Source organism: Macaca mulatta, chromosome 6, assembly GCF_049350105.2.
Source record: "Macaca mulatta isolate MMU2019108-1 chromosome 6, T2T-MMU8v2.0, whole genome shotgun sequence".
Classification (NCBI taxonomy): domain Eukaryota; kingdom Metazoa; phylum Chordata; class Mammalia; order Primates; family Cercopithecidae; genus Macaca; species Macaca mulatta.
This window is the reverse complement of record NC_133411.1, coordinates 140,301,241-140,328,643: the sequence shown is the minus strand read 5'-3', so window position 1 is coordinate 140,328,643 and position 27,403 is coordinate 140,301,241. Positions and strand designations below refer to the sequence as shown.

The 27,403-nt window shown below is 39.7% G+C and overlaps 1 protein-coding gene and 1 long non-coding RNA gene across 29 annotated transcripts in view; one reads left to right on the top strand and one right to left on the bottom strand.

Annotated features, from left to right (window-relative positions):
• The first annotated feature begins 204 nt into the window (after nucleotides 1–204).
• Nucleotides 205–26,708, top strand: LOC106998938 (uncharacterized). The gene is made up of 6 exons (XR_003730545.2): nucleotides 205–414; nucleotides 8,867–8,966; nucleotides 19,505–19,654; nucleotides 20,653–20,901; nucleotides 21,328–21,453; nucleotides 26,387–26,708. It is a non-coding gene; the product is annotated as an uncharacterized LOC106998938 (long non-coding RNA).
• CDC42SE2 (CDC42 small effector 2) overlaps nucleotides 22,306–27,403 on the bottom strand; it is a 129,267-nt gene continuing 124,169 nt past the window's right edge. For 13 of the 28 annotated variants that reach the window (XM_078004136.1, XM_078004142.1, XM_078004143.1 and 10 more), the window contains 2 exons: nucleotides 25,793–25,908; nucleotides 22,308–25,092 (listed from right to left, as the gene is read on the bottom strand). In XM_078004136.1, coding sequence (XP_077860262.1) covers nucleotides 25,810–25,908 — 99 coding nt within the window. In that variant the 3' untranslated portion in view covers nucleotides 22,308–25,092; nucleotides 25,793–25,809. 28 annotated transcript variants of the gene reach the window in all.

Sequence of the window (27,403 nt, the reverse complement as noted above, 5' to 3'; positions counted from 1 at the left end):
TTTGGGGAGAACCTTCCTTCATAGAAGTAACAAAATTGAAGCATTTCCAAACCAGGAAATGTCATAGAATTTTAGATTCTAGTTGGATAATCTTTGGACAATAGTGAATGAATAGTATGGTATTAGCAATACTCTAATACGTATAGTGTTTGTAAATGTGGGCATAGGATTTGCAATACTCAGTAAGCATTGGTTTTTTTTCAGGGATCACAAGAGAAACCTACCAGAAGATACAAATGGTCTGACTCTGAATGGGAATGAAAAACATACCTGCATAAAATATGCACTAAAAGAAAAGCAAAAGTCTAACAATATATATTGAACAACTGTATATTCCAAAGACTCCCTGGCAAGTTCTCATCTGTTCTGAGCAGTTGGTATTTTCAGCGTTCTTCATTCAGTTTGGCCATTTTGGTGAGTATGTAAATAGTATTGTGGTTTCATTTTGCATTTCCCTAGTTATTAGTGGGGTTGAGCACCTTTTCATATTACTATAGGCCATTTCCTCTTTTATGAAATGCCTTTGCAAGTATTCTTTTCTAATCGATTCCTAGGTGTTCTTCATATATTCTGGATCTGACTCCTTTGTCAGTTATACCTGTGGCAAACAGCTTGTCCCACTCTGACTTGCTTTGTCATACACTTAGTGGTGTCTCTTGAGAAGTTCTTAATTTTAAACTAGAGAAATATATTATTCTTTTCCTTTATAGTTAGTGCTTTTTGTGTTGTAGGGTTTTTTTAAATCATTTTCTACTGACTTTTTTTTTTTTTTTAACGGAGCCTTGCACTGTAGCCTAGGCTAGAGTGCAGTGGCACAATCTCAGCTCACTGCAGCTTCTGCCTCCTGGGTTCAAGTGATTCTTCTGCCTCAGCTTCCCGAGTAGCTGGATTTATAGATGTCCACCACCATTCCCATTTTTGTATTTTTAATAGAGACAGGGTTTCACCATGTTGGCCAGTCTAGTCTCAAACTCCTGACCTCAAGTAATCTACCCACCTCAGCCTCCCAGAGTACTGGGATTATAGGTGTGAGCCACTGCACCCAGCCTTTGTGTTCTGTTTAAGAAGTCCGTACTCCAAGTTCATGAATATATTCTGTGTTACATTTTAAATGCTTTGCCTTTTAAATTTAGATCTAAAAGAGATCTGGAATAGATATTTATGTGTAGTGTGAGGTAGGAGTCAGGTTTCATTCCTCTACCTACAGATTGTTCCTGCACCATTTGTTGAAAAGACATTTTATTTTGTCTAGCGCACTTCACTGCCATCTTTGCTGTAAATCAAGTGTCCGTGTATATAACTGAGTTTATTTCTGGGGTCTGTATTCTGTTTTATCAGCCTGTTTGTTTCTCCATTTTCCAATACCACACTCTTAATTACTCTAGTATTATCATACATATCAGTATCTTAATGAGAAAGTTCTCTAACCCTGTTCTCCTTTTTTGATATTCTTGTATCATTGCATTTCCAAAAAATTTTAGAACCAGCTTACCAACTTACACACAAGTACACTTACACATATGCACACAATTACAATTTCGATTGTGATTTTCTTGAATTTATATATCATTTTGAAGGAGAGTAACATCTTGAAATTTAGTCTTCTGATCTATGAATGTAGTATATTTCTCCATTTAGATTTTCTATTGCTCTATTCTGTTGTTTTGGTTTAAGAGTTTCATACTTTTTATGTAATATTTATTTTTAAGCAGTATGTTTGATGCTATTACAAATAGTAGCTTCTAAATTTTCAGTTGTTAATTATTCTCTCTTTTAAGAGATGGTGTCTTGCTCTGTTGCCCAGGCTGGAGTGCAGTGGTGCAATCACAGCTGACTATAGCCTCGACCTCCTTCAAGGTAGCTGGGACTACAAGTGCACACCACATGGACCCAGCTAATTTTTTAATGTTTTTGTAGAAGACGGAGTCTACTATTTTGCCCAGGCTGGTCTTGAACTCCTAGGCTCAAGTGATTCTCCTGCCTTGGCATTCCAAAGTGTTGGGATTACACTCATGAGCCACTGTGCCCAGACTTTGATTATCTTTTGTCAAATAGAAATAAAATTGATTTTTTTAATGTTGCTCCAGTGTCCAACAGCCTTACCAAACTCACTGAATCCTAATGATAATAATCTCAGGTTTTCTTTATAGGCATGTAATCTGCCACTAAAGGCAGTTCTATTTCTTCTTTCTAATTCTTATTCCTTTTATTTTTTCAGTTAGCCAGAAACTTTCAATGTAATGAATAGAAGTGATGATAGAGAAAAACTGTCAACACTTCACCAATTAATACACTGTGTGCAGTAAGTTTTATGTATTAACTCTTTGTCAGATTAAGAAAGTTCCCTTCGATTTTTAATTTGCTGGAATTTTTAATCATTAATAAATGTCGGACTCTGTCAAGTGCTTTTTCTGCATCTATTGAGATAATTGTGGGTTCTTTCTCCTTTATTCTATTAACATGTTGTCCCAATTACCATGGCTGTGTAACAAATCAACCCAAAATTTAGTGGCATGAAACAACCATTTATTATGCTTGTTTATTGGTCAGGAATTTGCACAGGGCTTAGAAAAGCTGGCTTTTCTGTGCTCCACAATGATTAAGGCCTTAGCTGAAAGATTCAGGCTCAGGACAGGAATTATTTGAAAGCTCACGGCTGAAAGTTAATGCTGGCTGTTGTTTGAGGCTCTATTCCTGATCACGTGAACCTCTCCATGTGATCTCTCCATAAGGGCGGTTTTGGCCTGTCTCAGATCATGGAGGTTGAGTTTTAAGGGCAAGTATCCCCAAAGAGAGAGCCAGGCAAGCTGTATCACAGTGTGTGACCCAAGTTCAGTGACAGGGAAGCAGAGGAAATTGTTGATAAAAAGTAACAAGGTTCTAGAAGAGCATGTCAGAGAATATTGATGTGGCTGTTTTTGAAAAATACAATCTGCCACCCTGGTGACCTAGTAGTCATGCCCTTTGTCATTTTCTACTGTATCATCCCCTTGATTATGACTGGGACCTGTGAGTTGCTTCACAGCAATAGAAAATGGCAAAGGTGATGAAATGTAGCTGCATGATTATGTTACACTATATAAGACTCCATCTTCCTAGCAGACTAGCTCTAGGCTCTCCTTGGTTTAATGAAGTGCACATGTTGAGGAGAAACATGGGGACAGGAACTGCAGGAGGCCTCTAGGAGCTAAGGGAGGACTGCAGCCAATAGTCAGCAAGAAGCTGGAGCCCTCAGCTCCCCAGCCACAGGAAATAGATTGTGTTAACCATTTGGGTAAGATCGAAAGTGACTTCTTCCCTGGTTAAGCCTAGACAAAAACAGGCTACAGTTCAGTGATCTCTGAGGGTAGTATTGAAAAATTCAGTGTCCTATTGGATAAGGTGCTCATCTTTTCTAAATTTCAGTTTCCTAATTTATAATGACAATATTGTTATCTGTAGGTGTTCAAATAAAGTCCACTCCATTCTGATTGGGAGAGCACAGTGTATATTTTATACTTGAAATGCATTTTATATAACATTTAAAATACATATTTCAAAAATATTTCTTTAAAATTATTAATATTAAAAGTAATATTATTTAAATTATTATCAAATAAGATCTCCCTGTCAACAACAGAAAACCCAATTTAAAATGGGCAGAAGGTTAGGCAATACCTGTAATCCCAACACTTTGGGAGACCCAGGCAGGAGGATATCTTGAGTTCAGGAGTTTGAGACTAGCCTGGGCAACGTAGAGAGACCCCACCTCTACAAAACATTTTAAAAATTAGCCGGGCATGGAGGCACATGCCTGCAGTCTCAGCTACTTTGGAGGCTATTCGGGAGCGTCACTTGATCCTGGGAGGTTGAGGCTGCAGTGAGCCATAATCATGCTACTGCACTTCAGCCTGGGTGACAGAGGGATACTCTGCCAAAAAGGGGTTGGCAGCAGCAAAAATGGCCAAGCACTGTGGCTCACACTATAATCCCAGCACTTTGGTAAGCTGAGGCAGGAGGATTACTTGAGCCCAGGAGTTCATGACCAGCCTGGGCAATGTGGTCAGACCCCATCTCTACAAAAAATTAAAAATTAGCCAGGCGTGGTGGCGGATACCTGTAATCCCAGCTACTCAGGAGGCTGAGGTAGGAGGATCGCTTCAGCCCAAGGGGATGAGACTGCAGTGAGCCCAGATTGTGCCACTGCACTCCAGCCTGGGTGACAGAATGATACCCTGTCTTTGAAAAAAAAAGAGGGAGAGATTTGAATAGATATTTCTCCAAAGAAGATATAGTTGGCCAGTAAGCACATGAAAAGCAGTTCAGTGTCACTCATCATTAGGGAAATACAAGTCAAAATCACAACAAAATACCACCTCAAACCCATGAGGATGGTTACTGTCAAAAAGATTGAAAATAACCATTGTTGGCGAGCATGTGGAGATATTAGAGGTCATGTACACTGTTGGTGGGAATGTAAGTAATGTAACTGCTGTGGAAAATAATATGTTAAGTTCCTCAAAATATTAAACATGGTATTACCATATGATCCAGCATTTCCACTTCTGGGTACATATATATGTGTGTGTGTGTGTGTATATATATGTACATATATATAGATAGATATGCAAAAGAATTGAGAGTAGGGTCTCAAAGAGGTGTTTGTACACCCTTGCTCATAGCAGTGTTATCAGCAATAGCCAAGGCAGAAGCAACCCAAGTGGCCGTCAGTGGATGAATGGATAAAATGTGGGATGCACACAATGAAACATTATTAACCTTGGAAAGAAATTCTGACGTACTATAAAATGGATGAATCATTTTACAATTGTTTTAATTTTTTTTTTTTTTTTTTTTTTGAGACGGAGTTTCGCTCTTGTTGCCCAGGCTGGAGTGCAGTGGCATGATCTTGGCTCACTACAACCTCCGCCTCTTGGGTTCAAGTGATTCTCCTGAGCCTCCCAAGTAGCTGGGATTACAGGCATGCGCCACCATGACTGGCTAATTTTTTTATTTTTAGTAGAGACGGGGTTTCTCCATGTTGGCCAGGCTGGTCTTGAACTCCTGACCTCAGGTGATCCACCCACCTTGGCCTCCCAAAGTGCTGGGATTACAGGTGTGAGCCACCATGCCCAGCCAATCGTTTTAATTTTTAATTTTTTTTTTGAGATGTAATCTCGTTCTGTCGCCCAGGCTGGAGTGCGGTGGCACGATCTCAGCTCACTGCAACCTCCACCTCCTGGGTTCAACTGATTCTTCTGCCTCAGTCTCCCTGAGTAGCTGTAATTACAGGCACGTGCCACCAGGCCCAGCTAATTTTTATATTTTTAGTAGAGAAGGGGTTTTGCCATGTTGGCCAGACTGGTCTCAAACTCCTGACCTCAGGTGATCTGCTCACCTCGGCCTCCCAAAGTGCTGGGATTACAGGTGTGAGCCACTGCACCCGGCTGATTTTTTTAACTTTTAACTTTTGTGGGTACATAGGGTATATATATTTATGGGGTACATGAGATGTTTTGATACAGGCATGCAACATGAAATAATCAGAGGGAGAATGGAGCATCCATCCCCTCAAACATTTGTTTATCTTTTGTATTACAAACAATCCAATTACACTCTTTTATTTAAAAATGTATACCATTGACTGTAGTTACCCTATTGTGCTGTCAAATAGTAAGTCTTACTCATTCTAACTATGTTTTTGTACCATTAATCATCCCCACCTCCCCCTAACCCCCCACTACCCTTCCCAGCCTCTGGTAACCATGCTTCTACTCTCTATATCCATGAATTCAATTGTTTTTATTTTTAGATCACATAAATAAGTGAGAACATGCGATGTTTGTCTTTCTGTGCCTGGCTTATTTCACTTAACTTAATGATCTCCAGTTCCATCCATGTTTTTGCAAATGACACGCAGGATCCCATTCTTTTTTATAGCCGAATCGTATTCCATTGTGTATATGTACCACTTTGTTTGTTTGTTTGTTTGAGGCAGAGTCTCTGTCACCCAGGCTGGAGTGCAGTGGCACAGTCTCGGCTCACTGCAACTTCCACCTCCTGGGCTCAAGTGATCCTCCCACTTCAGTCCCCCAAGTAGCTGGGACCACAGGTGAGCGCCACCATGCCCAGCTAATTTTTGTGTTTTTAGGAGAGACGGGGTTTTTGTCATGTTGCCCAGGATAGTCTCAAACTCCTGAGCTCAAGCAATCTGCCTGCCTCAGCCTCCCGAAGTGCTGGGATTACAGGCGTGAGCCAACGTGCCTGGCCTGTACTACGTTTTCTTTATCCATTCATCTGTTGATGGACACTTAGGTTGCTTTCAAATCTTAGCTTTTATGAGCAGTGCTGCAACAAACATGAGAGTGCAGATATCTTTCCTTTCTTTTGGGTATATATATCCAGCAGTGGGATTGTTGGATCATATGGTAGCTCTATTTTTAGTTTTTTGAGGAACCTCCAATAGTTCTCCCTAGTGGTTGCACTGATTTATATTCTCACCAACAGTGTACAAGGTTTCCCTTTCTTCCACATTCTTGGCATTTGTTATAGACTGTCTTTTGGATATAAACCTAACTGAGGGTGAGATGATTTCTCATTGTAGTTTTGATTTGTTGCTATTTGTGTGTCTTCTTTTGAGAAATTTCTATTCAAATCTTTTGCCCATTTTTTGATTGTATTATTAGATTTTTTCCAATGCAGTCATTTGAGCTTCTTATATGTTCTGGTTATTAATCCCTTGTCAGATGGGTAGTTTACAAATATTTTCTCCCATTTTGTGGGTTGCCTCTTCACTTTATTGATTGTTTCTTTTGCAGTGCAGAAGATTTTTAACTTGATGTGATTTCATTTGTCCATTTTATTTATTTATTTATTTGTTTGTTTGTTTGTTTGTTTATTGAGACAGAGTCTCTTTCAGTTGCCAGACTGGAGTGCAGTGGCGTGATCTCGGCTCACTGCAAGCTCCACCTCCTTGGTTCAAGTGATCCTCCTGCCTCAGCCTCCAGAGTAGCTGGGACTACAGGCGCCTGCCACCATGCCCAGCTAGTTTTTGTGTTTTTAGTAGAGACAGGGTTTCACCACGTTGGCCAGGATGGTTTCAATCTCTTCACCTCGTGATCCACCCGTCTCGGCCTCCCAAAGTGTTGGGATTACAGGCGTGAGCCACTGTGCCCGGCCCCATTTGTCCATTTTTGCTTTGGTTGCCTGTGCTTGTAGGGTGTTGCTTGTGAAATTTTTGTCTAGACCAATGTCCTGGAGATTTTCCTAAATGTTTTCTTATAGTCGTTTTCATAGTTTGAAGTCTTAGTTTTAAATCCTTAATCCATTTTGATTTGATTTTTTTATATGGTGAGAGATAGGTGTCTAATTTCATTCTTCCAAATATGGAAATCCAGTTTTCCCAGCACCATTTATTGAAGAGACTGTCTTCAGTGTATGTTCTTGGCACCTTTGTTGAAAATGAGTTCACTGTAGGTACATGGACTTCTTTCTGTGTTCTCTATTCTGTTCCATTGGTCTTTGTCTGTTTTTATGCCAGTACCATGTTCTTTTGGTTACTATACCTCCATAGTATAATTTGAAGTCAGGTAATGTGATTCCTCCAGTTTTGTTCTTTTTGCTTAGGATAGCTTTGGCTATGCTGGGTCTTTTGTGGTTCCATATAAATTTTAGGATTTTTTTTTTCTATTTCTGTGAAGAATGTCATTGGTATTTTAATAAAGACAAAATAGATGAACCTTGAGAACAAACATGCCAAGGAAAATAAGCCAGTCACTGAAAGACAACTATTGTATGATTCCACATATATGTGGATACATGAGAGCATATATATGAATTTATGAGGTACTTAGAGTAGTCAAATTCATAGATAAAGTAGAATGGTGGTTGCCAGGGGTAGGGGGAAATGGGGAGTTATTTAATTAGGTATAGTTTTGCAAGATGAAAATGTTCAACAATGTGAATGTGGTTGTACAACAATGTGAAAGTACTTTACTGATATGTACTCTTAAAAATGGTTAAGACTTCTGGGCATGGTGGCTCATACCTGTAATCCTAGTACTTTGGAAGGCCATGGGGGTGAATCACTTGAGGCCAAGACCAGCCTGTGCAACATGGTGAAATCCTGTCCCTACTGAAAATACAAAACTTGGCTGGGTATGGTGGCGTGCGCCTATAGTCCCAGCTACTCAGGAGGCTGAGATACGAGAATTACTTGAACATGGGAGGCGGAGGTTACAGTGAGCCGAGATCATGCTACTGTGCTCTAGCCTGGGTGACAGAGGGAGAATCTGTCTCCAAAAAAAAAAAAATGTTAAGACAGACCAGGCATGATGGCTTATGCCTATAATCCCAGCACTTTGGGAGGCTGAGGCAAGAGAATTGCTTGAGCCCAGGAGTTGAAGACCTGCCTGGCAACAGAGCAAGACTCCTGTCTCTACAAATAAAAACTGTTTTAATTTAACTGAGCATGGTGACGAGCACCTGTAGTCCCAGCTACTTGGGTGGCTGAAGTGAGAGAATCACTTGAGCCCTGGAGTTAGAGGCTGCAGTGAGCTATGATCCCATCACTGCATGCCAACCAGGGCAACAGAGTCTCAAAAAGGAAAAAAAAAAAAAAGGTTAACATGGTAAATTTTATGTTGTGTATATTTTACTTCAGTTAAAAAAATAAAGATCTCCTGACGCTTTGGCTTTGGATCAAAAAGGTTTTCGATCTCTGTAAAATTCATGTTAAAATCAAGTATGTGACTTGATTTACAATGATGCAGAATCGATTCGACTCTTCTGTATTTTTTACTTTATCCCTTTTGATTATTGTAGCACCTCTTCGTCTGTTTTATCCATATACATTGCTGCATGAGTTATTTTCTTTCTTCTCTATCAGTCTATCCACAAGATCTCTGAAGAGATCAGGTGTCCAAGCTTTGGCCCAGCAAACACGTTCTAGAAACTTCTTGCCAGGGAAGCAGCCATTCTCAGCTCAGGTAAGGTTGTTCAAAGCCAACAGCAGGTGGGAAAATCGAAGGAAACATTATGGAAATCAAGTGTACATTAAGAATTACCTTATATAGACTTGGACAGACAGCTGAAAAATGAAAATCAGACTCAATTGCCCGATGTACTTTTCTCTTTTCACATTTGCATGCATACTTGGGATAAACAATAATTGAGACCACCTGTGCCCAACATGCTATGCCAGCAGAAATTGTTGCCTTCAGTGAGGTCTTGTTAAAAAAGCAGGTATGTGAGAACCTGACCATAATAAGAATTGGAGATGCTAAAGGAGACCATGTTAAAAGCTCAGGTTTTTCAGCAACTACTCAAGACCTCAAGACTGGGCCGTGTTTGTTCCTTAGGCAGCAGGAATTCTGCACGGCTCTATAAACCATAACACACGGGGTCTTTGTTTGCTTGAGGGCACTAAGATGATACCTGGTGTTTTATAGAGAGCATACGTGCTGTGCAGCGCATATGGCAGGGACTTAATAGTGGATGAGCAGACCATGAATGGCTCCAGAAAAGCAATTTGATGTTTTCAGTTGAAACCTCAGACACAAATCTTGATGTAGCATCGCATGTGGAAAGCACCATGTGCCAAACCCTGTGACACGGGCATGGGACTTTCCTAGCCTTCCAGGCGCTGAGGAAGGGGGCAGCCCAGTGCAGCCAAGCCGAGAAGTCAGTGAGAGGCAAACACAGCCTAGGATTAAACAAACCTCTTAGTGATCTCCTTGGCTCAGAATCTGGAACGCAGGGCAATTCTTTGTCCTGCCTTACGTTGGCACCCTCGTCTTTCTGCTTGGCAGTTTGTGAACTCAGTAGAGAGTTTTCTCTCTTGTCTCCCAGTCACCTCTGGCAGCTCTCAGACATAATGAATAACCTGAGGGCAGGCAGCACTTCAGTCTAGCTCAAGGCTGTTCTTGCGAAAGTTACTCAGGCCCTTGGTTTTCATAAAAATGGGAGATTTGCAAGGACTAGTGAAAGACAAAATCAGCAGCATAGGCTTCTGATGAAACAGGTGCTAAAAATGCTCACATAATTACAATCTCTATTTTCCTTTAAAAAAAAAAACAAAAAACCCACAAAGTAAAACTTCCAGAATAGGTTCAATTATTGGTTTATTCAGTAGACTTTTTTTATTTTTATTTTTATTTTTTTGAGAAGGAGTCTCTCACTGTCACCCAGGCTGGAGTGCAGTGGGGCAATCTTGGCTCACTGCAAACTCTGCCTCCCAGGTTCAAGCGATTCTCCCGCCTCAGCCTCCTGACCAGCTGGGACTACAGGCGCCTGCCACCACACCTGGCTAATTTTTGTATTTTTAGTAGAGATGAGGTTTCACCATGTTGGCCGGGATGGTCTTGATCTCCTGACCTCGTGATCCACTCGCCTCAGCCTCCCAAAGTGCTGGGATTACAGGTGTGAGCCCCCACACCTGACCATTAGACTTTTATTAGTTCCAGATTTCTACTTTATAGCCCCAACCTAACAGGGGAGGAGGGAAGGGAGCTCAGCAAGTTCCGGCACAGGAGGAGCTGAGTAAATGCAAGTCCTGTGATGGGCATGGGCTTTGCTTATGTGACCTCATTCTCACAACCATCCTAAAAAGAGCTTTTAGTCTCACAGTTTCATAGATTATGGAACAGATGGTTGGAGAGGATAAATATCTTGCTCAAAGCCAAAGAGCTAATAACTGGGTATTCCCTGGAACACCCAAGGGTCAGGATGCAACACCTCCAGGGCACTTGAGCTCTCCTTCCTGCTCTCCACTTGTCATTTCAGCCGTCTGTCGGCCTCATCCTTCCCCACTGCCAACAGATTTTCTTCACGTGCTGGGCTATAGTTATGTGGAATGTCTGGGGTTATACAGGAACTGACCCCGCCCTGGAAATTCCAGGGAAGACCCCACCCTGGCCCGCTCTCATGTACACACCTGTGGGGAGGAGAGAAATGCTTACTGTGACTTGCAGGCCCACCAAAACCCCACACATTGGGGAAGCAATAGTTGCCCAAAGAAATGGATTTGGGAGTTGTTATAAGACAGGGAAACATGGGAACTCTTGTAGGACAAAATGGTGAACTGGGGTTAAGTCTGGTAGGTCACCTGCTGCCAGTGCTTATCTCTGTTGTCTCAAAGGGGACAGTCATTTACATAGGTCTCAGAGAGGCAGACGCAGAAAAGAGGCCTGGCTGGAGGGGGAAATGCCTGCAGCCTCAAATCTTTTGCTCATCAGAAGCCCAGACCCCTGATTCTGTGCCCTGGAAACTTAGGAGGATGTTGTATTATTTAAACCAACTAGTGTAGGCTGGACAGGATTCAGAATGAAAGGCTTCAAATATTTTTTAATTTGAAAATAAGTACTAAAAATAGGCAGTTACCAAATGCCAGTAACAATCTATTAGCAGTACCTACCCCAAGGTCCAGGCCACAGCAAACACCTTGTGGGCTTTGGGGAGGTCAAGGCCAGAAAGCACGTTCAGTGTCTGCTGCAAGTAGTGAGTGAGTCCACTCAGGCCCAGGCAAGACCACAACCCTGCCTTCCCCGTCCTGTGCTTCCTGGAACAGAAAGAGCTCTTTGGCCTCATCTTGTCTATTTGATCCTTGGGGAAGCCGTGAACTCAAATAGAATTTAAAGGCAAATTGTCTATTTTTGGTAATGATAGAAAAATAACTACTTTTAAAGCTTGTTAGCTCTTCAGCATGTTATAGCTCTAGGGTTTCAGAGAAATGAACTTGACAAGCAGGAGTTCAAGGGCAAAGCCAAGTTTCTCCTTACGTTTTGCACTTGTACAATCTCAGTGCTGACTAGCAACTTGATCTCTAGTGTCCTAGGAGATTTTATGGATTACACGTGAGAGATCATTTGGCATTTGGGTTTATTCGATGTGTATAAATGCCTCAAACATGCTTCTCTCATGGGAGTTGCAACCCTCCATCACTGCCCACTGGTTTTCACCTCCCTCTCTGGCTGCAATCCACCACAAACAGTACATGTGTTAGTCTTTCTTGGTTTGTTTTTTGAGCTTGAGGGGTTTTTTTGGCATTAAAATAAATTGCGGTAAAATGCATGTAACAAAATGTACTTGTCTTAACCATTTTTAAGTATACAGTTCAGTAGCATTAAGGAAATTCACGTTTTGCAACCAATCTCCAAAACATTTTTACCTTGCAAAACTGAAACTCTATACACATTAAACAACTCCACAACCCCACTGCCCCTCTCCCTTGGCAACCATCATTCTACTTTCTGTGTCTATGAATATGACTACTCTAAATACCTCAAAAAAAGGGAATCATATTTGTCTCTTTGTGGCTTATTTCACTTGAAATACTGTCCTCAGGGTTTATCCATGTTGTAGCATGTGTCAAAATTTCCTTTCTTTTTAAGGCTGAATATTTCATTGAATGTATGAACCACATTTTGTTTGTTCATTCAAGGACACCGGGTTGCTTCCACTTCTTAGTTATTGAGAATAACGCTGCTGTGAACATGGGTGTACTGATATCTCTCTGAGACCCTGTGCTCAATTCTTTTGGTTATATACCCAGAAGTGTGATTGCTAAATCATATAGTAGTACTAGTTTTCATTCTTTGAGGAAACTCCTTATTGTTTTCCATAGCAGTTGCATTATTTTGCATTCCCACCAATAGTGCAAAAGGGTCCCAATTTCTCCACACCTCAACACCACTTATAATTTTATTTTGTTTGCATAGTAACCATCCTCATGGGTGTAAGGTGGTATCTCATGATTTTGATTTGCATTTTCCTAAGATTAATGATGTTGAGCCTCTTTTCATGTGCTTATTTGTCAAATATATATCTTCGAAGAAATGTCTATTCAAGTCCTTTGCCCATTTTTAAATCAGATTGTGTTTTGTTGTTGACTTGTAGGAATTCCTTATGTATTCAGGATATTAACTCCTCATCAGACATATGATTTGCAAATATATTTTCACATTCCATAGGTTGCCTTTTCACTCTATTAATTGTGTTCTCTGATGCACATAAGTTTTAACTTTTGAGGTAGTCCGACTTGTGTATTTTTACTTTAGTTTCCAGTGTTTTTGGTATCATATCCAAGAAATCATTGCTACATCCAATGTCAAGAAATTGTTCCCTCTATGTTTTCTTCTAGGAGTTCTATAGTTTTCAGTCTAATCCATGGTCTTTAATCCATTTGATTTTTACATACGGTATAAAGTAAAGATTAGACTTCATTCTTTTGCATGTGGATATCTAATTCCAGCACCATTTGCTGGGGTAAAGAAACAAAACTGTCCTTTCTCCATGGAGTGGTCCTTGCACCCTTGACAAACATCATTTGACCACACATGGGAGGATTTATATCTGAACTCTCTATTTTGTGTATTAGTTTATATGTTTGTCTTTATGCCAGTACCACATTGTTTTGATTACTATAGATTTGTAATAAGTTTTAAAATTAGAAAGGATGAAACTTACAACCTTTCTTCTTCCAACATTCTTCTTTAGCAAGATTATTTTCACTCTTCAGGGTCCCTTGAGATTTCATATGAATTTTAGGATGGGTTGGTTTTTTCCTGCAAAAAATGCCATTAAGATTTTTAAAATATTTTTTATTTTTATTTGTAGAGATGAGATCTCGATTTATTGCTGAGGCTGGTCTCAAACTGCTGATCTCATGCGATCCTCCCACCTTGGCCTCCCAAAATTCTGAGATTACAGGCATGAGCTGCTACACCCAGCCACCATTAGGATTTTGATAGCAATTGCATTAAGTCTGTAGATTGCTTCGTGTAGTATGAACAGTTTAACAACATAAGTCTTCCAATCCAATAACACAGTATGTCCTTTCATGTACTGATGTCATCTTTAGTTTCTTTCAGTAACATTCTATAGTTTTCAGTATACATGTCTTTTGCCTCCTTGGTTAAATGTACTCCTAGGTATTTTGTTTTAATGCCTGATGCTAATGCAAACAACTGTTTTCTTAATTTCCTTTTCAGGTTTTTTTTATTGTTGTAACACAACTGATTTTTTGCCTGTTGATTTTTATACCTTACAACCTTGCTGAATTTGTTTATTAGTTCTAACAGGCTTTTGGTGTTGTCAGAACTAATGGAATAATTAGGATTTTTCTACATATAACATTATGTTACCTGTGAAGAGAGATCATTTTACAACTTCTTTTCTAGTCTGGGTGCCCTTTTTTTTTTTTTTTTGCTTAATTGCTCTGGCTAAGACTTGCAGTATTTTGTTCAGTAGAAATCGTGGAAGTAGACAATCATGTCTTGTTCCTGATCGTAGAGGAAAAGCTCACAGTCTTTCACCGTTGAGTGTGATATCTGCTGTGGGTTTTTCATATATGGCATTTATTACATTGAGGTAATTTTCTTCTCCTAGTTCGTTGAGTGTTTTTATTGTGAAAGGGTGTTGAACTTTATCAGATTTTTTTTTTTTTTTTTTTTTTTTGCATCACTTGAAATGATTATGTGGGTTTTTCTGTCATTCTGCAAATGTTGAGTGATTTTCCTATATTGAACCATTCTTGTATTCCAGGAATAAATCCCACTTGGTCATGCTGTATAATTCTTCTAATGTGCTGTTGAAATCGATTTGCTAGCATTTTGTTGAGGATTTTACATTGCTTTTCACTTGCTGCTTTCAAGATTTCTTCTTTGTCTTTGCTTTTTGATTATAATGTTTCTCAGTGTAGGTCTCCTACTTGTTAATTGAGCCTCTCATATTTATATTTCAATTTCATTCCTCAAAGCTGGGAAATTTGCAGACATTATATTTTTCACATAAGCTCTTTGCCACTTTCTGTCTTTTGTTTGAGAACCTCATAATGTATATATTGGTTGGCTTGATAGTGTCCATTAAGTCCCTTAGGAACTTCACTTTTCTTCATTCTTTTTGTTCCTGACTCAGTACCTTCAAATGTCATGTCTTCAAGTTTGCTGATTCCTTCTGCTTCATCAAGTCTGTTGTTTCATCCTTCTAGAGAATTTTTCAATTCAACAATTACATTTTTCAGCTCCAGAATCTGGCTTTTAAAAAAATTTCTCAGCCGGGCATGGTGGCTTATGCCAATAATCCCAGCACTTTGGGAGGCCAAGGTAGGGATCACGAGGTCAAGAGATCGAGACCATATTAGGCAACATGGTGAAACCCCATCTTTACTAAAAATACAAAACAAAAAATTAGCTGGGCATGGTGGCACGTACCTGTAGTCCCAGCTACTCGGGAGGCTGAGGCAGAAGAAGTGCTTGAACCTGGGAGGCGGAGGCCGTAGTAAACAGATCACACCACTGCACTCTAGCCTGGGCAACAGAGTGAGACTCCATCTCGGAAAAAAAAAAAAGTATCTGTTGATAGTTTCATTTTGTTCATACATTGTTTTCCTAATTTTATTTAGTTGTTTGGCATATTTAAGATACTTGTGGTGTTTTTGTTTTGTTTTGGGACAGAGTCTCATTCTGTCACCCAGGCCAGAGTGCAGTGGTGCAATCTTGGCTTACTGCAACCACTGCCTCCCAGGTTCTCAGTCTCCTGAGTAGCTGGGACTACAGGCACGTGCCACCATGTCCAATTAATTTTTGTGTTTTTAGCAGAGACAGGGTTTCACCACGTTGGCCAGGCTGGCCTTGAACTCCTGGCCTCAAGTGATACACCAGCCTCGGCCTCCCAAAGTGCTGGGTTCACAGGCATGAACCGCCACACCCAGCCTGACAGTTGTTTACATACTTTGTCAAGTAAGTCAGAGGTCTGTATTCTAATTAGGATTGATTTCTGGAGATTTATTTTATACGTTTGAATAGACTATGTTTCATTGTTTCTGTGTACACTTTGTGATCTCTTTTTGAGGTGTGGTTATTTGAAGAAACATCCAGCTCTCCCAGTCTTTACCAGCTGGCTTTGTGCAGGAGAATACCTTCACTAATCAGTCTAGCTTAAAGGCTCAGCGTCTTCTCAAACCGTTTCTGGGGCTGTGTCTTCCCTGGGACCTTGTGTGTGTTATTTTTGTATTACTTATGTTTACTTGTATTGTACTTAGGTGTCATGTGCATTCCTCTTCCTGTTATCTATTGCCCCAAAGCACCGTGGATCTGAGAGCTGCCTGCTATTCTAGTGCACCAGAGCACTCCCCCTCTGCTTTACAGCCTCTAACCATGTGTCCAAAGTGTGTCACTGTTCCTCAGTGCTCTGAGTCAGGAACAACAGAAACTAGTCCCTTAAGCAGCCCTCAGACATCTAACTAGTAAGTTACAAGGCAAGTTCCGCCTTTTTCCTTTAGTCCCAAGGGATAAACTGGGATTGAGGCAGTTTCCTTTGATAATGCCATGCTGCACCAGGGAAGAGGTGGAACAAAGGTGACCAAAATTTCATGAAATTTCCTATAACTTTGACTGTGACTTGTTCTTGTTTAAACATTCACTAGGTTGCCGTAGCTTCTTAGCTGATTTCTAGAGTTTTTATAAGATATTTTGGTCTGAATATTGTCTATATGGTGTTTCCCTGGGGAAATGAGCCTGGAGCTTCCTAATCTGCCATCTTGCTGAATGTCATCCCTCTCATCTCTCTAGTTTAAAACATCATGTTATTTTGTCTTATATTACTGAATAAAATTAGTAGGATAAACAGAATGAAATCCAAATAGTATAGTATGGCATGAAATTAAAAATAAGTCTCCTTATCCAGTTCCCAAACCCCATTCCCACTTCCTAAGGATAACCACTTGTAGCCATTTGTCTTTTGAAGTCTTCTGAGGGTTACTTCCTCTATTTTAAATAACGTAAGCATACCTTCATTTCTTGATTCATCAACTTTGAATTGTGCAAATGATTTTATGCACCAAAAGATGAGGCTTGTAACAGAATCCTTGTCCTCCTTCTTCCAGTTTTTGTTATATTTTTATATCTAAATATCTCATCTGTTAGAACTTCAAATGGTAATTTTAAACATACATGTATAGAGTTCATGAGTTCTGAATATGTAAAGGAGATTGACACTTATTCCCCTCCATTTCTTTAACCCCACACCATCTTCTGAATTTTGTTTTCTAAAACTTACGTTTTGTTCTGTGACTATAGTATTTTATGCTTTCACTTAAAAAGGTATTTAAATATATTTATAATTCACTGTACAAACAAGATATGTGATGAGCACTAAATGAAATGCAATATTTGTCTCTAAAGTCATCCCTGTCAGATGACATTTCCTTTCTTAAATTTTACAGAACATATTTACTGAGTGCCTCCTGCATGGCCCATCTGTTCTGGGCACTTAGAGTACGCTCATTAGTTGCTCAAAATCATATTGTATCTTTGGACCTGTTTTTGGTTTAAACAAACATATCTACAATTGCCTTTCCTTTTTGTTTGTTGATGGTAAAATGTGTGACACAGTTTGGATATTTGTCCCTACCCAAATCTCTTGAATTGTAATCCCCAGTGATGAGGTGGGGCTTGGTGGGAGGTGTTTGGGACATAGGGGCAGATCCCTCATGGCTTAGTGCTGTCTTTGCAATAGTGAGTTCTTGTGAAATCTGGTCATTTAAAAGTGTGTGTCCAACCAGGCGCCGTGGCTCTTGCCTGTAATCCCAGCACTTTGGGAGGCCGAGGCGGGTAGATCACCTGAGGTCAGGAGTTGGAGACCAGCCTGGCCAACATGGGGAACCCCGTCTCTACTAAAAATACAAAAGTTAGCCAGTTGTGGTGGCATGTGCCTGTAGTCCCAGCTACTCAGGTGCTGAGGCAGGAGAATCATTTGAACTCGGGAAGCGGAGGTTGCAGTGGGCTGATATCACACCACTGCACTCCAGCCTGGGCAACAGAGCAAGACATCATCTCAAAAAAAAAAAAGTGTGTGCCCCCTCCCCCACTACTCTCTCTCTTGCTCATGCTCTGGCCATGTGATGCCCCAGAAGCTGAGCAGGTGCTAGCACCATGCTTCCTATAAAGCCTGCAGAATCATGAGGCAATTAAACCTCTTTTCTTTATAAATTACCCAGCCTTGGGTATTTCTTTATAGCAATGCAAGAAGGCCTAATACAGTGTGTTAACTGTATTACTAACATCTCAGCTTTAATGTCGCTGTCTCAGCATGGTGATATCTTAAACTACAGTTCCTCTCCTATGCCCCGAGTTGTTTATCCAGAGCACTTACCATTTTCTAATCTGTTACATAATTCACTTATTTATTTGGCTTAATATCTTTCTGCATACCCCCAAGTAGAACTAAAACTCTTGGAGGCTTAAGAAATTTGTTCACTGCTGTATCCTCAGTGTCTAAACAGTACCTTGGCACATAATGCTCAATAAAAATGTTTTGATTGCATGTTATCTTCCTGCTATTGAATGGTATCCGTTTAATATGCTTCTTGTAAACAGTTGTTCTAAAATCTCTCATTGTTTGTTCTAATTTGGATAGAATGCCTTCTAGGTTGGCTTCAGACCTAGAAATCCTGAGATTTATTTTATTACTAGATTTGTTCTCTATCTTGCAGTGTTTTCACGATGGGTGTGTGAAAAGTAAAGCCGTTCATTGCTAGTGTAATCATCTTTATTCTGCCATCTTACTTCATTGAGAGTATGGTTGTAGACAGAGTTCATTGAGAGTATGGCTGTAGACAGAATTCTAGTTCAAAATAATGTCTTCTCCAAAGTCGGAGGGGAGTGCCCCATTATATTCCAGACCACAGTATTGCTGTTGAGAAATCGGGTAATCTTCAAAAGTTGAAGGAATAATCAGAGAAATAATATTTCCCATAGCTGAATATATGAGTCTTCAGAACAAAAGGTCCTTGAGGGCTGTGAAGTGAGAAAGTGTAATTGTAAAAACAAATTTTTTTTTAATTTGAAGAGACTTTTTTTTAATCTTTTTCCTCTGAAGAGCGTTTTCCTTGCTTTTTGTAAAACTCCCATTAATCACAGATTGGACTGCCTGACCCTCTACTGTGTCCTTCACAGTAGAACGAGTATTTCCTAGATTCTTTTGTTGTTGTTGTTGTTGTTGTTGAGACGGAGTGTCACTCTGTCGCTCAGACTGGAGTGCAGTAGCGCGATCTCGGCTCACTGCAACCTCCGCCTCCTGGGTTCAATCGATTCTCCTGCCTCAGCCTCCTGAGTACCTGGAATTACGGATGTGTGCCACTATGCCTGGCTAATCTTTGTGTTTTTAGTAGAGATGGGGTTTCACCATGTTGGCCAGGCTGGTCTCGAACTCCTGACCTTGTGATCCGCCCACCATGGCCTCCCAAAGTGCTGGGATGACAGGCTTGAGCCACTGTGTCTGGCCCTTAGACTCTTTTTGTAAAAGGGACAGGGTCTTGCTATGTGGCCCAGGATGAACCCAACTCCTGGGCTCAAGTGATCCCTCTGCCTCACCCTCCAAAGTAGCTGAGGCTACAGACATGCATCACCATGCCCAGCTGGTATTTTTCTAAAATGTCTATTTGATCATACTAGTTTCCTATAGGAATATCAGATTGAAAAGAGGGAAAAAGGGAGAAAGGACTGCTTGTTTCTGTTTCTGGTTTTAGGAGTAGCAGATCTTTTTATGCTATTGGCCTAGATGGTCTGTGGACTTAATTCCATTGTGCACCGATTGGATGTGGCTGTGTTTACAGAGGGACAGTCCAGTCACTTATTAGGTACACTTACGCTGTACCTATCCAAGCAACGAAAATCAGGTGAGCAAAACTTACATACACTTGTGAAAAATTATAATAGGACACAATGGACATTATGGACATTGGAAAGAGATTGAACTTAAACCATTTGGAATCTGGGTGGTTTTGCCAAAAGACAGAAGCAGAGTAGTTTTTACCTCCTTTGCAGTATTTCTGAAAAGTAAAACACTTTTTTGTAGAAACCCGGAAACAGCAGCTGAAATGTTTTCTACACTCCCTGAGGCGGCAGCGCCCAGCAGATGAAGGCCTGCGGGAGAGCACACCAGCAGCGGAGGGTCTGGGGGGAAAGCGTGTTGTCTAAGGCAAAGGACTTCTGCCAGCTTACACATTTATTTGAAAGACACAGACATAAAAATGATTAATATGTTTATGTAACTTAAAGCAATGGTAAGAAATAGGTAACTAGGTGAGGCTCGTGAAGATTTTGGAAGAAGTGTGTTACTTGCTTGCTGCTCCTTTAAGGGAGAAAAACAAAACAAAAAAAACATACCCCTAAGCCTAAGAATTCTTTCGGGGCCCCCAAGGCAGGTTCTCAGCTGCGTTTAACTGTCCAAAGCTACTGAACCCATGAGTTCTAGTGAGCAGTAAAAGCTCTAATGCACTCCATAGCTTGGATTTACAAAATATAAAATGTGGAGGTTAGAATGAAGCACCGTCTTCACTTTTCTACTAATAATATTACCTTCTAATGTGATGAAAATCAGTTTTCTTCAAAACCAAGATCACCATTCTTTGAGCATATCCTTGTAAGGTCCCAGATCAAACACTTGATCTTATTCAGGGAGTAACTTATCTTTAGTAAAGACGAAGTTTTTTTTTTCTTCTAGGCATCAAAGGCAAACCAGATAGAACATTATTAAGATGATGGGCATTAAAAAGATGAGGTAGGGGTCAAAATGAGCCTAGAGGTTGCATATATCTACAAGAAAGTTTTTTTTTTTTTTTCCTTCCTGCATAGATGGAGCAGCTCATTGAAAAACACTTTTATTTTTTCAAAGATTCAGGGTCTTGCTCTGTCACCCAGGCTGAAGTGCAGAGGCACCATCATAGCTCAAGCTCTCTGTAACCTTGAACTCCTCGGCTCAAGGGATCCTGGGACAAAGTATCAAAGGCAAACCCTCATAGGCTGAGAAACATCATAAAAACCAAAAGTTAAAGGTGCCAAAACATAAAAAGTCAGATGAAGATGAGTCATTTAATGGTTTCATTCTTACTGGACCATTCTGGATGGAGACAATAAATAGAAGGTAAAATTTCTATGACTTCTTTTACGTTTGCGAATAGTGTACTTTAAGCAGAGGTCACAGAATTTCCTTCGTCTTTATCAATTTTGTAGATTTTTGCATCTTCATAAATATTAGCAATTTCCAGACTCTGGCGCTGTATTTTATAGATTTGTCTTTTTGTGGTTATGTGCCCCTCCTTTAATGTTTTATGCATATCCTTTGAAAACATAAGCTCACAATGTAATTGCTCTTGGTCTACCAACATCAGTTTCTTCAGATACTTTTTCATAGTTGGGATATCACTGGATTGTCAGAATTTTATTTTGCAAAGCACTTCATTTTAAGCCAATTTCTTTTTAGGATCTTTGGATATGGGATGGGGACAAAAGTTACCCTAAGTTTTGAAATACTCTTTTCTGATATTTGTCTTGACTTTTCTGTTTTTAGAATGTTTTGTGGCAATTCTCATAAAACGAAACCTAACACCTATTCTCAGTATTCAACCAGCAAAACACCTCACTTACCTGTGCACGTGATCTGATGCAACAAAGCGTCCCTAACAGGTTCTATCTGGTGAGTATGCAGACATACAGATCTTCGTCTTAAAACAGGTTTTAGCTGTGGCACCAGGACATTTTGGATCAAATCTTTTTTGTGGGGGCTGTCCTGTCCATCACAGGATATTTAGCAGCCTCCCTACTTTCCACTCCCCAGGATCCTGTGCCACCCCTTCCTCAAGCTGTGATAACCAAAACTGCCTCCTGACATTGCTCTAATGTCTCCATGGGGAGCAAAATCACTCCCTGTGGGAACCAGTGTTGTAAACCATTTTAGAGGCAAACCATAAACTAACTCCCCAAACTGTGATGGGGGACATAGTCTATAACTTCCTAATATAGTAGCTGATCACTACATGATGCTACTAAGCACTTCAAATGTGGCTAAGTATGAGGAGAATTCTTAATTCCATTTCATTTTAATTAAGTCCTACATGTACTATAAGGACAAGATACTTCATGGAAAACTGTGTAGATATCTTGATACCTTTGTTAAAAATCATGTGGTTGATAGGCAATAAAAACGTACAGAAAGGGTTTCACCATGTTGTCCTGACTGCTCTCAAACTATCCGCCCACCTCCACCTCCAGAAGAGCTGGGATTACAGGTGTGAGTCACTGCACCAGGCATAAAAGTTTTATTAGTCCTATTTCTATCCATTTAATTTTCATTCTAAGTATTTGTTAAATTAAAAAGTGAACTGTGAAGTTAAAGACTACAATGATAGAAATTTAAATTCTCTTTTAAATCAAAGTTTTAAGTTGTTTTTTGCATGATAGGAGTCATGACTGAAAATATTGCATTCTGGTAAATAATTTCCTCCTTGAAAGAAAACAAAAATGAAACAAATTTAAAGGAAAGGCCAACCAGGATTGAAAGAAAACATTTATTGAATCAAAATCAATACTTTCTTTTTAATATCTACAAGCCAACACAGAACTCATTTTATTCAAGAATGAACACAATGTACAAAAAAAGTATGCTTATATTATAAAAATATGTCAATTTTATCTTCTGGGTGCTTAGCAGAAGTCATTTTAAACAAAATCAAGGCATACTTGTTCTCTATAATGAGTCTGCTATAACTTAACAACAAAGTGAAAGCTAATGTACTCCAAAGTATTTGTAAAGGCCCACTGATAATGCTGCACTGGAAATGCTAAACCCAATGTGAACTAAAGTCAACATTTCCGCTCTATGCTTATTGGCACCACTTCATGCCTCCATCATGGGAAAGTACCTCTTTTTACAGAAAGCAGAACACTGCTAACAGAATCCATGTGATTCAATCTTCAGTTTCCCTTGCTTAACATTTGTTAGCATGTATTTCAGCAAAGATTAACAGTATAATGAATGTTGAGTAGTAAAATCCTATTTAATTAGCTTCAATTTAAAAATGAGATATATGCTGCTATGGGGAACAAATGACCTGTTGAGCTTGACAACCCCATTTATAAATGTGGGAAAGCTGCCTCCCTTAAAAAAAAAAAAAAAAAAAAAAAAATTATGTCCAAGGTTAATACCGTATCTTTTTTTGTAATTTTCTTGATGTTATTGGCACCTCCCAGGCACTTTGGCATGTGCTCCTGTATAAAGTGTAGTTACTGTGCCTGTAGAGTTAGTGGCAGCTGCAGAGTAGTTATAGGCTGACAAGTCCACTTTTGGTTTACCATGGTGATCCGATCCAACACACGCTGGTCGTTGGAGCAGCAAACAAACAAAACAAAACAGCGATTTGGAAAAAGAATAAAATTATGAGTTGGGGAAAAGGATCACGGCTTCCCGTATTGTTGTTCCAGGAGTTATATGACAAGTAGAAAAACTGTACTAATTTAAAGAGTCAAAATAGAAGTAGACTAAATAGCATGAGTGCTGATAATGCCAAGAAAACCCAATCTCCCTTCTAAAGAGCTTGCACACAGCAATGTCCCTGGTCAAGAAACTGATCGTGCCTGGCTGAGCAGAATGACAACGGTACTCAGGAAAATTCCACAATGCGACATCCACTTGGTGAATCAGTGACAATGGATAAATTCAACTTTAGAAGTTACTAAACTGCAAAATGTCTACTCTGAAGATGCAAATGTTTTTCCTTGGCAGATCCTCTCTGTGCCTGGGATTGACACAAAGGCTCAAAACTGCAAAATACAAAGATCAAGTAGTCTGGTGCCCCACTGTACTGGGTAAATAAAATTTTAGAAAGTGGAGGAGAAATGCTTTCACGTTTTACCTACATTAACCTAATGTTTGTTCAGTTGCCTGTTTTGCAAGAATCTGGGACTAAGGTAAATGAAGGCAGAAGATAAAGTGATCCCTGTTCCTTTATTCAAAGTTATCTAAAGTTTTTAATTGAGCCCCGTTTGTTACATGAAATGTTAATCCTACCAAATGTAGTTAGGTAGGCTTGAATTGGACATAGGATTAAAACAGTTTAATGAGAACAAGACCACTGACTCTGGCTTAACACCACACTCTAACAGAAAAGAAGAAAGCTTTACAGAAATATCTGAAACATACAAAATTTGTGCAAGGACAAACATATTTTAGAACCTGAGCAAAGGCTTCGTACAGGTTGTTTTCACTGGCAATAATTCAGCCAGGTCAGTATGTATGTTGCTCTTACCAACTGACGTGGCCCCTAAAATATGTAGAGCACAGAAAGGCCAGTGACTCTGGAGGTCTGCAGTTAGTAGTACAGGCCAGAAGTTCAAGAAACTGCTACTGGAAACAACTGGATACCATAACATTAAAAAGAAGTAAAAATAAAAGAATGAGTGCAGAAAGAAACGAACAGCTAATAAGATGAAGATGCTCAGGATCGGACTGGATGAGAGTATGACCACAACACTCAGATACGTAACCACACCTGTTTACAACCACAGGTCCTTGCTCTCAAAATAAATATATATTGAACATTTACAACAGAATGAATGCCTTATGAATGCAAGCTTTTCTTTTATTGCAATTCTAATCAAACAGACCAAAAGGTCATACTTCTAAAGCTACAAGTAATCTTTTTCAATGAAAATGATGTGACTTGGTGCCACAGCTAAACTTTATCTAATAGCAGCATCATCAGCCCATGGCAGCAAAGAAATGTTCATTTCTGGCATCCCATGAGCTCTCACCGAAGCAACTTCATAAAGCATGCAGATACCTATTCTGCTGAAGTTTCAAACAAAAATGATCATTGTGCTTGTGGGTCTCATACCTTCCAAAATATACATAAATGATGGCAAAAACAAATAATAGCAGGTCCTTGCTTTCCAATAAAATCGTAAGGCAGGGGGTCGGCAGTGAAAAGAAAAATGTTTAAAATAGAAAAAAAAAAACTGCAAAATGGTGTTAGCATTCACAAAAAAGATCATGCGAAGATCAGATCCATACTGATTAAACATTGAAAATTCAGTGACAATCCAAAGAACTCTGTCCATGAGTCCAAAGGCATGCAGGCCAGCTGAAGGAAATGCAGGATTCGTCTGACAGTATCTTCTTCAGAGCAGAACAGTAACATCTCACTGGAATAATCACGACAGGGTAGACAAGGTGCCATCACACTTCTTTTTTGTAATTCAAAATAAAAGAAACGCAATCACAGGACAAAAAAAAATTACAGAATAGTGGACAGAGAAAATACAGAAATTCACAATAACCCTATAAAACAAAAAAAACTTCAAATTATTTCTATATTTTCAGGGTTTATCCTTTTTCAAAGTAGTCTTTTTAATTAATCTGAAAAGTTTATAAACAATGAAGTGTTAACTATAAAATTATTACCCATGAGATTATCTTTAGTATCAATACTTTTTTGAGACAGGGTCTTGCTCTGTCACCCAGGCTGGAGTGCAGTGGCGCATTCTCAGCTGACTGCAACCCCTGCCTCCCAGGTTCAAGCAATTCTCGTGCCTCAGCCTCCCGAGTAGCTGGGATTACAGGCATGCGCCACCACCCCGAGCTAATTTTTGTATTTTTAGTAGAGATGGGGTTTCACCATGTTGGCCAGGCTAGTCTCCAATTCCTGGCCTCAGGTGATCCCCACTTAGGCCTCCCAAAGTGCTGGGATTACAGGAGTGAGCCACCAGGCTCAGCCTCAATACTCAAAATAATAATTTCACTCTTGTTTAAAGGACACATAAGAAGCATCTTGTCATCAGAATCCTCCCCAACCAGATGTTTTAAAGTAAGGAAAAGAACCTACAACTTAGATTCAAAGTGCAGAAACGACACTTAGCTGAGTAATTTTGCCTTTCCCAGTAAGTTCACAATTAAAACATTATATATATATATATATATATATTTACTATTATTGGCCTGGCCATGTCTGGCCTTCAGGTCCAGACCCCTGAGTACTCACTGGAGAAAGGACCAGGGCTATCCCGCCTTCGTATCCACGAGCTGCATCTGCACATTGGCAGGCATTCCACCTCCGTAGCCTCCCTTGGACTGCATTTGGTTCTGAATGGAGCTAACCTAAAACAAGACAAAAATAAAACAAAATGGAAGTCAGGAACTAGGTCCGGTGCAACTAAGTAATTAATTCTTTTCCCAGATTTTTATCTGAGCTGCTTTTTTCAGAAGGCTACTTTTATAGAAAAAAAAACTTTTTATAGACAAACGTTTTCTGGTTATAAGGACAAACAGGCTAGCAATTGAAACATTTTTTGCAAAAACCCCTATTTTCTCTATTTCCAAATTACGAGTCAGTTTGTAATTCACAAGGCACTTGGTAACATCTGAAAAATAGTCAAAAATATATAGATCAACTCCACTTTTTTTTTTTTTTTTTAAGACAGTCTTGCTCTGTTGCCCAGGCTGGAGTGCAGTGGCGTCATCTCAGCTCACTGCAACCTCCACCTCCCCAGTTCAAGTGATTCTCCTGCCTCAGCCTCTCTAGTAGCTGAGATTACACGCACACATCACCATGCTCAACTAATTTTTCTATTTTTAGGTTTCACCATGTTGGCCAGGCTGGTCTTGAACTCCTGACCTCAAGTGATCCGACTGCCTCGGCCTCTCAAAGTGCTGGGATTATAGGCATGAGCCACCGCGCCCGGCCGATCAACTCCACTTTGTTTCTCAACCTCAAGTATCTTAATTTACAGATATCTCACATATATAATCACCTCAATTACCTAGTAAAGAATCAAAACCAAGAAAATAAGCGTGAATAAAACTGGACCAACCAAAGATAAATCTTAAAAGTCTGTGTCATAAAATGTACCATGTTAACATAGCCTGATAAAGTAAAAAAGAATCAAAGAACCCAAAGACAGATAGTCCCAGTGTATTTATTAATATTGTAACTGGGTAAACTATCCTCTCTGAGTATCAGACTTATTATTTGTAAAAGGGTTAAGATGGTAGTCTCTCCCGACCACATTACAGGGCTGTTTCCTGATAGACTGCAAGATGTACGAAAGCCGGGATATTTTCTTTTTGCTGAAACAAAGGCACATAAAGTCATTTGCAAACTGTGAAGTACTTTTAGTATATCATTATTATTCTAATCTTAGTTCATATAAATTAGCAGTCTGGAAGCAGAGAACTGGAGAGTCAGGCTAGACTGCTAGAAGAAGGAACACAAGCAATACGATTTTGGAGATGATGGCCTAACAGTGGAGAGGGAGCACTGGCAATGTGGTTGAGCATTTCATGGAATCAGCTCAAAGGGCCCTGCACAATTCCATGATTTGGAGGGAACCGGGACATCATTCATTTATCAGTCATCTGCTTATCAAATACTTACTGAGCACCTACTGTAATATAAGGCATGAAGGGTGAGGTGCTTTCCACTGGTGATTCTGAGTCAATATTTAAAGAAAGACTTGTCTAACTCATTTTTGGAGTCAGTCAGGTTTCAATATATACTATAATAGAAGATAATGGCAAAACAGAAAATGCATAGCTTATTTAGATCAAAAGAGTCTAAATGAGAATATGTGTTTGGCTCTTAAATGGGGACATT